Source organism: Bos javanicus, chromosome 6, assembly GCF_032452875.1.
Source record: "Bos javanicus breed banteng chromosome 6, ARS-OSU_banteng_1.0, whole genome shotgun sequence".
Lineage (NCBI taxonomy): Eukaryota > Metazoa > Chordata > Mammalia > Artiodactyla > Bovidae > Bos > Bos javanicus.
The window spans coordinates 36,124,198-36,138,931 of NC_083873.1; the positions used below are offsets into that span (position 1 = coordinate 36,124,198).

At 38.2% G+C, this 14,734-nt stretch overlaps 1 protein-coding gene across 10 annotated transcripts in view; it reads left to right on the forward strand.

Moving 5' to 3' along the window:
* FAM13A (family with sequence similarity 13 member A) overlaps window positions 1–14,734 on the forward strand; it is a 337,557-nt gene that overhangs the window by 153,051 nt on the left and 169,772 nt on the right. For 9 of the 10 annotated variants that reach the window (XM_061419687.1, XM_061419691.1, XM_061419689.1 and 6 more), the window contains one exon: window positions 12,774–12,848. The exons of the other annotated variant lie outside the window; for it this stretch is intronic. In XM_061419687.1, coding sequence (XP_061275671.1) covers window positions 12,774–12,848 — 75 coding nt within the window. The remainder of the gene's footprint in view (window positions 1–12,773; window positions 12,849–14,734) is intronic. 10 annotated transcript variants of the gene reach the window in all.

Below are 14,734 nucleotides of genomic sequence, written 5' to 3' on the forward strand. Positions count from 1 at the left end.
TTCCCATTGTATATTATTGTCTCCTTTGTCAAACTTCAGTTGACCATAGATGTGTGGGTTTACTTCTGGGCTCTCTGTTCTGTTCTATTGATCCATTGTCTATAGTTTTGCCAATACCATGCTGTTTTGATTACTGTAGTTTTATAATATTATCTGAAGTCTGGGAGCATTATGCCTCTTACTTTGTCATTTTTCCTCAGGATTGCTTTGGCAATTCTGAGTCTTTCATGGTGCCATATAAATTTTAAGATTATTTGTTCTAGTTCTGTGAAAAATATCATGGGTAGTTTAATAGGGATCACATTAAATCTGTAGATTGCTTTGGGTAGCATGGCCATTTAAACAGTATTAATTCTTTCAGTTCAAGACCATGGGACATCTTTCCATTTGTTTAAATTATCTTCAATTTCCTTTATGGCTGTTTTGTAGTTCTCAGCATATAAGTCTTTTACCTTTTTGATGAGATTTATTCCTAAGAATTTTTCATGCAATATTCAAAAGAATTTTGATACAAAATTAAAATAATTTTGATGAAATTAAAATTGATGTTTATTTATATTCCTTTTCTGATATTTCATTGTTAGTGTGAAGAAATGCAGCAAATTTCTTTGTTAACCTTGTACCTGCTACCTTGCTGAATTCTTTATCAGTTCTAGTTGGTTTTATATGGAGTTTTTATGTTATATATATGTAGTATTGTATCATCTGCATACCATGACAATTTTATCTCTTCCTTACCAATTTGAATACCTTTTATTTCTTCTTGTTTGATTGCTGTGGCTAGGACTTCCAGTACTATGTTGAATAGAACTTAAGAGAGTGAGCATCCTTGTCTTGTTCCAAATTTTAGTGGGAAGGCTTTCAGCTTTTCACCATTGAGTTTTATACTGACCATGAATTTTTCATAAATAGCTTTTATTTTGTTGAGGTATATTCCCTCTATACCAACTTTCCTAAGGGTTTTTATCATGAATGAATATTAAATTTTATCAAATATTCTTTCTGCATCTATTGAGATGATCATATGGTTTTTGTTTTTTTGTTGTTATTGATGGAGTGTATCACACTGATGGATTTGTGTATGTTGAATGATCCTTGTGACTCTGGGATGAATCCAATTAAGAGTGCTGTATATGATCTTTTTGTGTGTTGTTAGATTCCATTTGCTAATTTTTTTGAGAATTTTTGCTTATATATTCATCAAAGAAATTGGCCTTTAATTGTCTTTTTTGATAGTATCTTTGTCTGGTTTTGGCATCAGGGTGATGATGTCTTCATAGAATATCTGTGGGAGTGTTCCTTCCCCTTAAATATTTTGGAAGAGTTTGAGAAGGATCAGGTTTTTCTTTGTATGTTTGGTCAAATTTGCCTGCAAAGCTATGTGATCCTGGACTTTTTTTTGTAAGGAGTTTTTAAGTTACAGATTCTATTTCACTACCAGTGATTGTTCTGTTCAGGTTATCTATTTCTTCTTGATTCAGTTTTGATATATTTCTAGAAACTTGTCCATTTTTTCTAGGTTATGTAATTTTTTGGCATGTAATTGTTGATAGTATCTGTTATGTTTGGGTGGGGATTGGTTGGTTGGTTCGTTGTATTTCTACGGTAGCAGTTGTGATTTCTCCTCTTTTCATTTCTCATTTTATTCATTTGGGTCTTTGCTCTTTTCTTCTTGGTGAGCCTGGCCAGAGGTTTGTCAATTTTGTTTGCTGTTTCAAGGAACCAACTCTTGATTTTGTTGATTTTTTTATATTTCTGTTTTTTTAATCTCTATTCTATTAACATTTCCTTCCTTCTGCTGGCTTTAAGTTTTCTTTGTTTTTCTTTTTCTAACTGTTTTAGGTGGTGGATTATATTGGATTAGTTGTTTATTTGAGATTTTTCTTGTTTCTTGAAGGCCTGTATTTCTATGAACTTCCCTCTAAGAACTTCTTTTGCTGCATCCCATAGATTTTTTTATGGCTATGTTTTCATTGTCATTTGCTTCAAGATATTTTTAAATTTCTTCTTTCATGTCATCATTGATCCATTGGGTATTTTCTTTTTTTCTTTTTTTTTTTGTAGTTTGCTGTTCAGTGTCTATGTAATCATTTTTCCTCATTTCTTTTTCTGTGGTTAATTTCTAGTTTTATGCCATTGTGATCAGAAAAGGTGCTTGAAATAATTTCTGTACTCTTAAATTTGTTAAGACTTGTTTTGTGCCCTAATATGTGATCAATCCTAGATAATATACCATGTGCACTTGAAAAAAAGTCTGTCCTCTGCTTTTTTTAGTATAATGTCCTGTAAATATCAATTAAGTCTAATTTGAACTACCATTTATTAAACACCTACTATGTTACAGGCAGTATTCTGTGAACTAGAGCTGTAGGTTTAATTAAAAAAAAAAAAAAAACTCTGCCCTCATAGAGTTTGCCTCTTTAGTAAGGGGACACAAACAGTAAACAATTAAGGAAATTAACATGATATTTAATGATATAGTCTGTGAAGAAAATTAAACCATGATAAGGACTTGAGATTAATGGTGTATGAGAGGAGAAAAGGAAAGTGAAGTCACTATTTTCTATAGAGAATTGAGGGAGACCTCTCTGAGGTGAGTGGAGATCACAGTGATTTGGTGGAGTAAGTCATGTATATAGATATGAGGAAGAAGAGCATCCCAGGCAGAGAGACCAGCAAATAAAAAAGGCTTGAGTCTGGCCTTTGCTTGGTCACTTACGACAACAGATTCAAACCCCTGTGCAAATCAGTAAAAAAGTTAGAGCTTCTTCAAGTCAAGACTGTGAAACAAGAAAACGTGGTGGACTAACTTAACAAAGAAATGCACAGATATTGAGAATAGATCTGAAATCTCCAGCACGATATATGGACACACAAACCAATCTTAAACCATAAGGCACCGTGACAGAAATAAAGCAAGTTGTGAGTAACTGGGGAGAGCTGTTTTTGATGAGATTATTACAAAAAGCTTCTCTATAAGAGGTGACAGAGCGAAAGGAAGAGAAAACTATAATGGATTGTAATTATACAATCACAAGTCTAGATTCTAATGTTTAGAAGAAAGAAAGCATTAGTCACTCAGTAGTGTCTGATTCTTTGTGAACCCATGGACTGTATCCCTCCAGGCTCCTCTGTCCATGAGATTTTTCCAGGCAAGAATACTGGAGTTGGTTGCCATTTCATTCTCCAGGGGATCATCCCCATCCAGGGATTGAACTCGGGTCTCCTGCATTGCAGCCAGATTCTTTACTGTGTGAGCCACCAGTGAAGTCCAAATTCTAATGTTTAGTGATGTTTCGATCTTTAATTTCACCATCCCTTGCTATATTCATTCTCATTCCTTTTTCTTTAATTAGAAATGACTGGCTGCCATTCTCTGTAAAGCAATTTTCAAGAGACTTAAAAGACAGTTAAGGTTGTACCTGTGCATATTATAGTTGCAGTTTATAAAGTAATGAGTTCAAAATATTTCTGACACTTTATTACTTCTCATCTCCTCCATTTATATTTCCCTGGTCCAAGCCCAAGAACTACAGATTTCTTCCCAAACATTTATATAATGAAAATCTGTTAAATGCTAGTTTGATTCAATTTGTTCCATTTATTTATGTAAAGATAACATCATAGTGCTTTTGAGTTTTAATAAAACATCTTGTTCATTTATTATAGTCAGTCAAATTAACATTCATTTTGCAGATACAGATGAATTAAAGAGGAGACATTTATGGTATTGTAAGAAGTGGTCTGCAATCTGCCAGTGACATTTATTGTATTCTGGTTGTGTGCAAAGTAGCAGTGTTCTTTGTATCTCTTTCCTGTAGGAGGCCTTAGGCTTTGGCTATTACACTCACTTGTAATCATATCAGCATTGCTGTCTGTCCTCTGATCTCCAAGTCACTAAGTTCAACCAAATCACTTGTTGTGGTTTGACCCCAGCCTACCATCTGCAGCTCTCTGACAACTGCCTGTTATAATAGTAGCTTATTTGCCACCTGCCCTCACTCATCATCATATTATCCAAGTAATAAAAAAATGTATTATTATCTGATTCTCAATATCAAGGAGGTTCATCACATTTCTTTAGTGGTTGGAAATTAATACTAAAAGGAAGGGAAATGTAGGAGTCGGCATTGTTCTCTTTATTCATTCAAAAAAAATTTATAAAATACTAATGAATACTCAAGACCCCATGCCCTTCTCTAGGGGATCTTCCAACCCAGGGATCGAACCCAGGTCTCCCACATTGCAGGCAGATTCTTTATGAGCCACCAGGGAAGCTCTACTGAATACTGGGGATACACTAAACAAATCTCTATCCACATGAAACTTTAAAGTCTACTGAAGTTAATATTAACGTGACTTCCCTAGGGGCGTTGGTGGTAAAGAACCCACCTACCAATGCAGGAGACATAAGAGACACGGGTTCAATCCCTGGGTCAGGAAAATCCCCTGGAGAAGGACATGGCAACCCACTTTAGTATTCTTGCCTGAAAAATCTAGTGGACAGAGAACCCTGGCTGGCTATAGTCCATGGGGTCGCAAAGAGTCGGACACAGCTGAAGTGACTTAGCATGCAAGAAATTAATGTATGATAAATAAATCAAATGTAAAATAAAATTGTGAATTACAAATTAGAATAAGCACCGTGATTGAATTAAAGCAGATTAATAAGAGTGTTGGGGCTTCTCTCATATTTCAGTTGGTAAAAGAATCCACCCACCTATATTGCAGGAGACCCCAGTTTGATTCCTGGGTTGGGAAGATCCACTGGAGAAGGCATAGGCTACCCACTCCAATATTCTTGGGCTTCCCTTGTGGCTCAGATGGTAAAGAATCTGCCTGCAGTGAGGGAGATCTGGGTTCAATCTCTGGGTTGGGAAGATCCCCTGAAGAAGGGAAAGGCTACCCACTCCAGTATTCTGGCCTGGAGAGTTTCATGGACTGTATAGTCCATGGGTTGCAAAGAGACACGACTGGGCAACTTTCACTTTCAGTAAGAGTGTAACCAGGGAAGCCACTTTAAATGAGGTTGTTAAAGCAGGCATCTCTGAGGGGATGACATAGGAGCTGAAGAATGAGAATACACCAGCCATGCTAAATAAATGGTGGAGAGGCATTCCAGGGAGAGGGAACATGAGGGGCAAATGCTTGAAGGCATGAAGGGTCTTGGAGTATTTGAAGGTTGAAAAAGAAGGCCACTATGGCTGAGTCATAGTAAGGAAGGGGGCAAGTGGTATGAGTGAGGTTAGAGAAGTATGGATGGGCTAGAACTTGCAGGGCTATGTAGATAATGATAAAAAGTTTAGATTTTATTCCAGGAGTAATAAGACATTGCTTGTGGAGTGACCTCATTTGGTTTATGTATGTAAAGTTTGTAGAAGGCAGGACGATTGAAGTAATTTAGGTGAACAATGATGGCTGTGACTGAGCTGGCCATGTACATAGAAGTGAATTAATCCCAGTTTACTTTGGAGAGTGCTGACTAGACTTGATGGTAGGGTTGATGGTGGGCATCAAGGTCAATACCTAAGACCTTGGCTTAAGTCACAGGGTACCATTTGATAATCTGGCAAAGACACTCAGGACTGACATAATATGTTTTTGCTGATAAATCAAAAGCTCAGGTTTGGGCATACTAAATTTAGGTGCTTATTAGACGGCAAGGTGGAGTTGCCAAGTAGACAGAAATAAGTAGCTTAGTAGAAATGTCAAAGATAGTGATACAAATTTAGGAGTCACTAGATATTGTTTGTATTTAAAAGAAGTTAAAATGCTCTGAGATCATTGTATCATTTGGGAAAAGACTTCTCTGCATCAACCCTTGAGTCACTCCAATTTCATTCAACACATATTTATTGAGCTCCTGCTATATGAGGCACTTTCAGTGGCATGTAGTTTTAGTAATAAGAAAGACCCTAATAGGTGGCTCAGACAGTAAAGAATGTGCCTGCAATATGGGAGACCCAGGTTTGATCCCTGGGTGGGGTAGATCCCCTGGAGAAGGGAATGGCAACCCACTCCAGTATTGTCTGGAGATTCCATGGACAGAGGAGCTTGGCAGGCTACAGTCCATGGGGTCACAAAGAGTCAGACATGACTGAGCGACTGAAACACACACATGAGAAAGACAAGTTATTGCTTTCATAGAACTTCTATTTAGTAGAGGAATGGCTCAGATGGTAAAGAATCTGCCTAGAGTGCGGGAGACCTGGGTTTGATCTGGGTTCGATCCCTGGATCGGGAAGATCTCCTGAAGAAAGGAATGACAACCCACTCCAGTATTCTTGCCTGGAGAATTCCACGGACAGGGGAGCCTGGCAGTCTGTAGTCCATGGGTCACAAAGAGTCGGACACAACTGACTGACTAATACACACACAGAAAACAAACCAATAACTAGTAGATATGTAACTTTATTGTATAGAGGAGAAGCAGAATCCAAAGAGATCACGTGAAGTTAGTCAGTGAGTTAGGCAACTTTTTTCCCTCCCAGTGATGATTTGGCAGCTACTAGAAGTAGGCACCCGGGTCACATGTGGCTAAGAACCTGAGTAAGATGGAGACCAAGCTCTGAGTGTTTTCAGTACTTCCTGTGGCGTAGTGACCACTTAAAAAATAAACACTAGAACAACAACAAAACAGATTTGGGGGCATGAAAGCTAAAGAAGTAGAGATCATGAAAACAGCTATTTTGGAGGAATGGATTATAAAGGAAAGAAAAAAACTTGGGACCACCACTAATGGAAGAAGTAAGATTAAGGAAGTGAGTTTTGTTTGGTTATTTAGGATCGTTACAGAACCTGCCTGTGATTATGGGAATTGTCTAATAGAGAGGGAGTGGGAGGGTAGAATTGGAAGAGTGATGTCCTTGAGAAGATGAAAGGAGACAGGATTGAGGGTGGCATTAAAGGAATGGTTGATTAGGACCAGAATCTTCTATTGTAACTGGAGGAATGGAGAGTGGCTTGTAAATTTGATGGGGGGATATGGAGGAAGGGTGATGAGAACTTTCTCTGATGTGTCTCTTTTTCCAGTGAGGCAAAAATGGAAGGAAAGGGGTTTGAGAAAAGAGGAGACATGAAATAGCATCTTGGAGAATAGAAACCTTACTAAAGAAATATAGCAGGATTGTTGTGAAGATTTATGTTAATACATTTAACATTGGCAGTCAACCACTTCTATAATTTTTTCCCAGCCACTTTCAGTTGCTCCATTCTCAACACAGAGAAGGCATATCACTGGATTCTTCCTTTTATGAGATAAATGCAGTGATTAAAGACCAGAGGAAGGAAATGAAGGGCATTAGAAAAGGAATGAAAGGTCCTGAAGTGTAAGCTGATTAAGAAGGGAATTAAAAACAAGAGGAATGCATAAAGGATTGCAAAAAATTAGAAAGGGATATTGTTCATTGATTTGGTTTACTCATTCACTACAACAATTGAGGTTCTGCTATGTGCCAAACTGTACTGGGTCCTGTGAATATATTCACAAGTGATAGGATATAGGTCTTCTCACGTTGTGAGTGATATAGGTCTTCTCATGGAGTAGCGTGAGATGGATAGTGAAGAATTGAAACCACTCAGTATTAAAGTCATGTATTGCTGAGCACAGTGAAGAAATAGAGAGCATCCGCAGGTGGGGAGAGCAGCAGTGACACGGATGAGGTGTTCAGGGAGGGCGTCCTCTCTGGTAAAAACTGAACAGAGACCTGGATGAAGTGCAGGCACACTCTGTGAATATCTGGGATCAGTGGGCTCGGCTGAGGGAGCAGCAACTGTGTTTATATTGTTTAATGTCATTAGTGGGTGAATGGCAAGGCCAACAAAGCTGTGACAAACAAGGTATTTTTTTCTTTCCCTATTGTGTTTTAAAGAGGTGTTTTCATGATACCAAAGTGACACGGCAGGTTTAAACAATTGATTGTTGCTCAGAGTCATTAGAATGGGCAGTCAGTTCAGTCAGAAGTCTCATTCAAGCAGTTGAAATGTTTAAAATAAATATAAATATACCCTGTGTAATATATTCGTGTCTAATTTATCATTCCATCCTCCAGTGACCAGCATTGGACTGCCACATGTAATGGGGTTCAGTTAATATTTGAGAGAATTTCCGTGCACACATGTAGTTTAATACCTACAAACAAAAACATCCCCACTTCAAACCTTTGCCAAGAAGTTCTTCTAAGGGGAGAGTTTAAACACAAACCTGAGGTTCCTTGCCTTTGCCCTGAGAACTGGGGATTAGCTTTAAAAGCCTTGCTTTTTAAATGTAGATACAGTTTATGTACCATACAGTTCACTTGTTTACAGTATGCAGTTTATTGAGTTTTAGCAGGTTTACAAAGTTGTACAACCATTACCATTATCTACTTCCAGAACATTTTTGTCATGCCCAAGACCCTGACAGCTGTTAATCTCCTTCCTGCTGCTATTTGCCTGTTCTGGACATTTCATATATGTGGAATCACACAATATGTCTGTCATTTTGTGTTTGGCTTCTTTCACTTGGCATATTGTTTTCATGATGTTATTAGCAGATATTAGTACTTTATTCCTTTTTATAGCTGGACAATATTCCATTGTGTGAATACACCATTTTTTAAAATCTGATCATCAGTTGATAGACATTTGGGTTATTTACATTTGTGGACTATTATGAATAATGCCACTGTGAGCACTCATGTAAAAAGTTTTGTGTGGACATATGTTTTTAATTCTCAGATATATGCCTACAAGTATAAGTGGCTTTTGAAAAGCACAACTTTAAAAAGGCTTAATCTTTAAACTGTTTCTCATAATGTATTACTGAGTTTCCACACTATATCTGTTTTAAAACAATAAATTCAGTTATTACCAGTTACTGATTTAAGCTACTAGTTGAATTACTTAATTTTTCTCTAGAAATCTGAGTACCACTACCCTGCAGGGAACGTTGCCGGTGTTCTGTAGCTCACTGCCGCTGCGGGGGTGCCCACACCTCTGCAGCATTCTGATGGCACTCTGGGACTGCAGCTCTGAAGAGGACGTGGCTTACCTTTGAGTCAATAAATACTGTTTCCCGGAAGAATCATGAAATCTTGAAAATTAAGACTAGATAGGATTCTTGAGCGCATATAATCAGTCCCTTTGTTTTATAGATCTTTGGACTGAGGGAGACATCCAAGAGGTTAAAATGCTTGCCTGGCTTCCTAGAGATGATTAGTTCAAGAACTAGGATGAGAAAGCAGATCTCTTGACTCTGCATTTTGTGCTGTGACTACTAAACTTCACAATGACTCTGTTGTCTGAATTTGAAGTCATAAAACAAAAAATAAAAGAATTTACGTAGGTGGCACTTTCAGTTAAAAGTTTACAGAAAGCATTTGCAGAGTCTTTTAGGGAAAAGCTGACTCTCAGCTTTATATTTATTAATTCACAGGGACAGGGAGGCAAAATAAGGGTGGTACCATCACTTTTAAAGGGAATACCATCACTTCTAGTTTATGCATGAGGAAGAAAGAATTATAGGCATTTATAAACCCAGACAGACATAAACAAGGGTCAGTTGTTCCTATTAACTTCCCTTACCAGTCAGCCTTCTTTCTTCTCGTCACCTTCTAACATTTACTTACTAGCAGTTTAAAAAGAGGTATAAGGATTATACCTAATTATATTATCCAAGTGTAGCCAAATTACACAACAGATTATGCAGTTAATAACTTGGGCCTTTTAAATGTCATTCTGGTTACAGTTTATTCCTCTCACAGTGAGTCAGAAACGGGAATGGGTTCATTCACTATTTCCAGTAAACAGCTTCCCACCAGCAGGTGTTGTGACTGGTGGGAATGGGTGGGACTGGAAGGCACACTTACTTGGACATCTCAGAAATGTACCCTTGATCCGTACATAGGGCTGTGCGCGAGGCCACAGGCAGCTGAGTGTGTTGGCAGCACTGCAGTGACCCCCCCACACCCCCCACTCCAGCTCACAAGACACTCTGATCTCCTCTGAGTCTGGGGATACTGCTCCCTGCAAAGCAGAGAACAGGTGCCAGGTGCAGACCTGTGGCCCAGGCCCCATGCTCTGTGTGATTTTGGTCACATCACCTCAGGATCCACATCTCTCACTTGTAAAATCGGGGGAGGGTAGCTGAACACTGTTTCTTTAAAAATTCTCTTGGCTTAAAATGCTGTAGTTCTACAACCTACTCTTTTAAGATGCTGAGTATATTGGATGATAAGTAGTATCTATAGATCATAAGAGCTCAGGCTTTAAAGTAATTCAAAACCATCTTTGAATCCTGTGTGACATTAGGCAATTTACTTAACTTCTGTACACTTTTATTGTGTAATGTTAATAGTTCAAAGGGGAATAATGATAATACAATTATAGTACTTAACTCATAGACTGTTGAGGTGGAAATGGTATTATAAATGCAAAGTCTTTAGCACCATGCCTGACATATCCTATAATTTAGTAGTTATTTATTAGTAGTGAGTAATATTATTATTTCTGAGTAGTATTATTATTTCCTTTAGGGATGTTTTATACTAATAATATACTGTTTTCTTTAGAAACAAAATAATCCCAGCAAATTTTAGTAACATTACAAGGTATGTAGACTGTAGTTTTGTTTAAAAGATGATGATCTTAAAAAAGGATGATGATTAATTAACTGTGAGATGAACCTGAAAAAAACTCATTATTTAGGTGATTGAATGGTAGGCATGATGGGAAAAGAAATGAGATGCAGAGGTAAAGGTTATGGAGCAAGTAAAAGAAATCTGACTTATTCTTAGCATTATTGTCAACTATCATCTTCCTGTTACATATTTTTGTTCTATCTTAATCTAGAGATAGAATCATCTAATGGAAAATTTACTAAACTTAATGGCTATTCAGAAGTGAATTCCTGTATTATTTTTTAAAACAACAAGATTATTCTTTTCATGTATTCTGTTCAGTTCAGTTGCTCAGTCATGTCCGACTCTTTGCAACCCCATGAACTGCAGTGTCTATCACCAACTCCCTGAATCCACCCAAACCCATGTCCATCAAGTCGGTGATGCCATCCAACCATCTCATCCTATTGTCCCCTTCTTTTCCTCCCCTCAATCTTTCCCAGCATCAGGGTCTTTTAAAATAAGTCAGCCCTTTGCATCAGGTGGCCAAAGTATTGGAGTTTCAGCTTCAACATCAGTCCTTCCAATGAACACCCAGGACTGATCTCCTTTAGGATGGACTGGTTGGATCTCCTTGCAGTCCAAGGGACTCTCAAGAGTTTTCTCCAACACCATAGTTCAAAAGCATCAATTCTTCGGCACTCAGCTTTCTTGATAGTCCAACTCTCACATCCATACACGACCACTGGAAAAACCATAGCCTTGACTAGACGGACCTTTGTTGGCAAAGTAATGTCTCTGCTTTTTAATATGCTGTCTAGGTTGGTCATAACTTTCCTTCCAAGGAGTAAGCATCTTTTAATTTCATGGCTGCAGTCACCATCTGCAGTGATTTTGGAGCCCAGAAAAATTAAGTCTGACACTGTTTCCACTGTTTCCCCATCTATCTGCCATGAAGTGATGGGACCAGATGCCATGATCTTCGTTTTCTGAATGTTGAGCTTTAAGCCAACTTTTTCACTCTCCTTTTTCATCAAGAGGCTCTTTAGTTCCTCTTCACTTTCTGCCATAAGGGTGGTGTCATCTGCACATCTGAGATTATTGATATTTTTCCCGGCAATCTTGATTCCAGCTTATCATTCCTCCAGCCCATTATTTCTCATGATGTACTCTGCATACAAGTTAAATAAGCAGGGTGACAATATACAGCTTTGACTTACTCCTTTTCCCATTTGGAACCAGTCTGTTGTTCTGTGTCCAGTTCTAACTGTTGCTTCCTGACCTGCATACAGGTATTATGTAGAAATAAATAGTAAATCTATCCAACCCCAAGTAAGCTGCCACCCGTAATCTCTGCTCTTATTTTTCCATGTACTATATTGACGTGAACCAGGGACTTAGAAGCTTAATTATTTTGTAAACAGATACTCCGATATTTTTTCTCAGGATATTGATATTGTCGCTATTCAGTAGCAGTTTGCTAAACAATATGAAGGAATTTGTTTTATGATAAAATATTTATAGACTCAAAACCCATTTGTTAAATACTTGGAGAAAGTTGGAAACTCAAAGTTTGGTGTTGATGTCTTGGAAAATTACTCTTTAGCTCTCCAAAGGAGAGGTGAGCTGTCTGTGAATATGTAAGTGACATGATATATCATCTTAGAATGTGTATGTCCTATAGGTGCCATCGGAGAAGGCAATGGCACCCCACTCCAGTACTCTTGCCTGGAAAATCCCTTGGACACAGGAACCTGGTGGGCTGCAGTCCATGGGGTCCCTAAGAGTCGGACACGACTGAGTGACTTCACTTTCACTTTTCAGTTTCATGCATTGGAGAAGGAAATGGCAACCCACTCCAGTGTTCTTGCCTGGAGAATCCCAGGGACGGGGGAGCCTGGTGGGCTGCAGTCTATGGGGTCGCACAGAGTCGGACACGACTGAAGCGACTTAGCAGCAGCAGCAGCAGCATAGGTGCCATACTGATTCTGTCACTGTCGTATGTTACTTCACTGTTGTATGTGATGAATAAAAGAAATGTTTTGGCTTCTCACTACAATCTCAGTAGCTTCTGGTGTGAACAACTCAATCCAGAAATGATTTTCACTATATTGTAATTTCTGTTTAGGGTAGTATTCTTCAGTCTCTAATGTTTCTTTCATACTTCTTTTATAGGAGGCCAATTGTAAGAACATCCTTCTAACAAAAGATTTTGAAAGAGACACACTAAAGCCATCTCCAAAAACCAAGGTAGGCTATCTCTGCTTTTTAGGCAGAAACATTTAGGAAGACTCTTTCTTTTCTTGTGTTCCCATGTTCTGTTCCTTGCATTTCCCTCAGCACCACCACCCCACCTTCTTTGGACCTAGTGGTCTTAAATATAACATATACTTTATATGTTATATTTACTGTGTAATCCAGGATTATCGTCATCCAAAAATGCTCAACACACTTATTATTTAACAGTGATATTTTTATTTTTGTATTGCCCACTATCTTTTTGTATTTTACATTGATGTATAGTTGATTTACAATGTTGTGTTAGTTTCAAATGTGCAGCAGAGTGATTCCGTTGTACCTATACTTACATCTATTACTTTTCAGATTCTTTTCCCATGTAGATTATTACACAGTACTGAGTAGAGTTCCCTGTGCTGTACAGTAGGTCCTTGTTGATTATCTATTGTATATATAGTAGAGTGTATATGTTAACCCCAGCCTCCTTATCCTCACCCCTACCTTTCCCCTTTGGTAGCCATAATTTGTTTTCTAAGTCTGTGAGTCTGTTTGTGTTTTTTAAATAAATTCATTTGTATCATTTTTTAGATACCACACATGAGTGATATATATTATTTGCCTTTCTCTTATATGACTTACTTGACTTAGTATGATAAGCTCCAAATCCATCCATGTGCTGCAAATGGCAATATTTCATTCTTTTTTATGACTAATATTCCGCTGTGTGTGTGTGTGTATACGTATACACACCACATCTTCTTTATTCATTCCCCTGTCAATGGACATTTAGGCTGCTTCTGTGTCTTGGCTGTTGTAAATTGGGGTGCATGTATGTTTTTGATTATGATTTTCTCCAGACATATGCCCAGGAATGGGATTGCTGATCATGTAATAGCTCTATTTTTATTTTTTTGAGGAACCTCCATACTGATTTCTATAATGTCTGTACCAGTTTACATTCCTACCAACAGTGTAGGAGAGTTCCCTTTCTTCCACACTCTCTCCAGCATGTATTGTTTTAAGACTTTTTGATATGAACTATCATACATATGACTGAATAAAGGGTATAATGTGTAAAATTTTGTTTTCCTTATTAAGACAATTTCCAAAATGCACATATTTGTATTGCTACTGAGAAGAAAAACTCATTTAACTGAAAATATTTATTTGATACACCCAGAAGAGTGATTGCATTAACTTTAGAGCCCCTTTCCAAATCTTAAATCTTTTAAGTAGAACTTCTCCTATACACTGGGCTTCCCTGGTGGCTCAGAGGGTAAAGCATCTGCCTGCAATGTGGGAGACCCAGGTTTGATCGCTGGGTTGGGAAGATCCCCTGGAGAAGGAAATGGCAACCCACTCCAGTATTCTTGCCTGGAGAATCCCATGGACAGAGCAGCCTGGTAGGCTACAGTCTACGGGCTCACAAAGAGTCAGACACAACTGAGCAACTTCACTCACTCACTCTCCTATATACTAGGTGTATATGATATTCCTAACTGGCCACTCTATATTTAAAATTTTATTTATTTTTGACTATTTTGGATCTTCTTAGCCGTGCACAGGCTTTCTCTAGTCGTGGTGAGCGGAGTCTGCTCTCTGGTTGTGGTCCACGGGCTTCTCACTGCAGTGGCTTGTTTCAGAGCCCAGGCTCTAGAGCACACGGGCCTCAGTAGTCGTGCAAGGTTCAGCAGCTGTGGTGCACAGGCTTAGTTACCCTGAGGCACGTGGAATCTTCCCAGACTAAGGATCAAACCTGTGTCCCCGCATCGGCAGGAGAATTCTTAACCACCAAGGAAGTCCTGTGATATTTATAGAGATACTTTTTGTTTTTCTCCAATTCTAAGACAAAATTTTCTCCAAATTTTCTTGAGTACATTGTGGGCAAAATTTTAAAG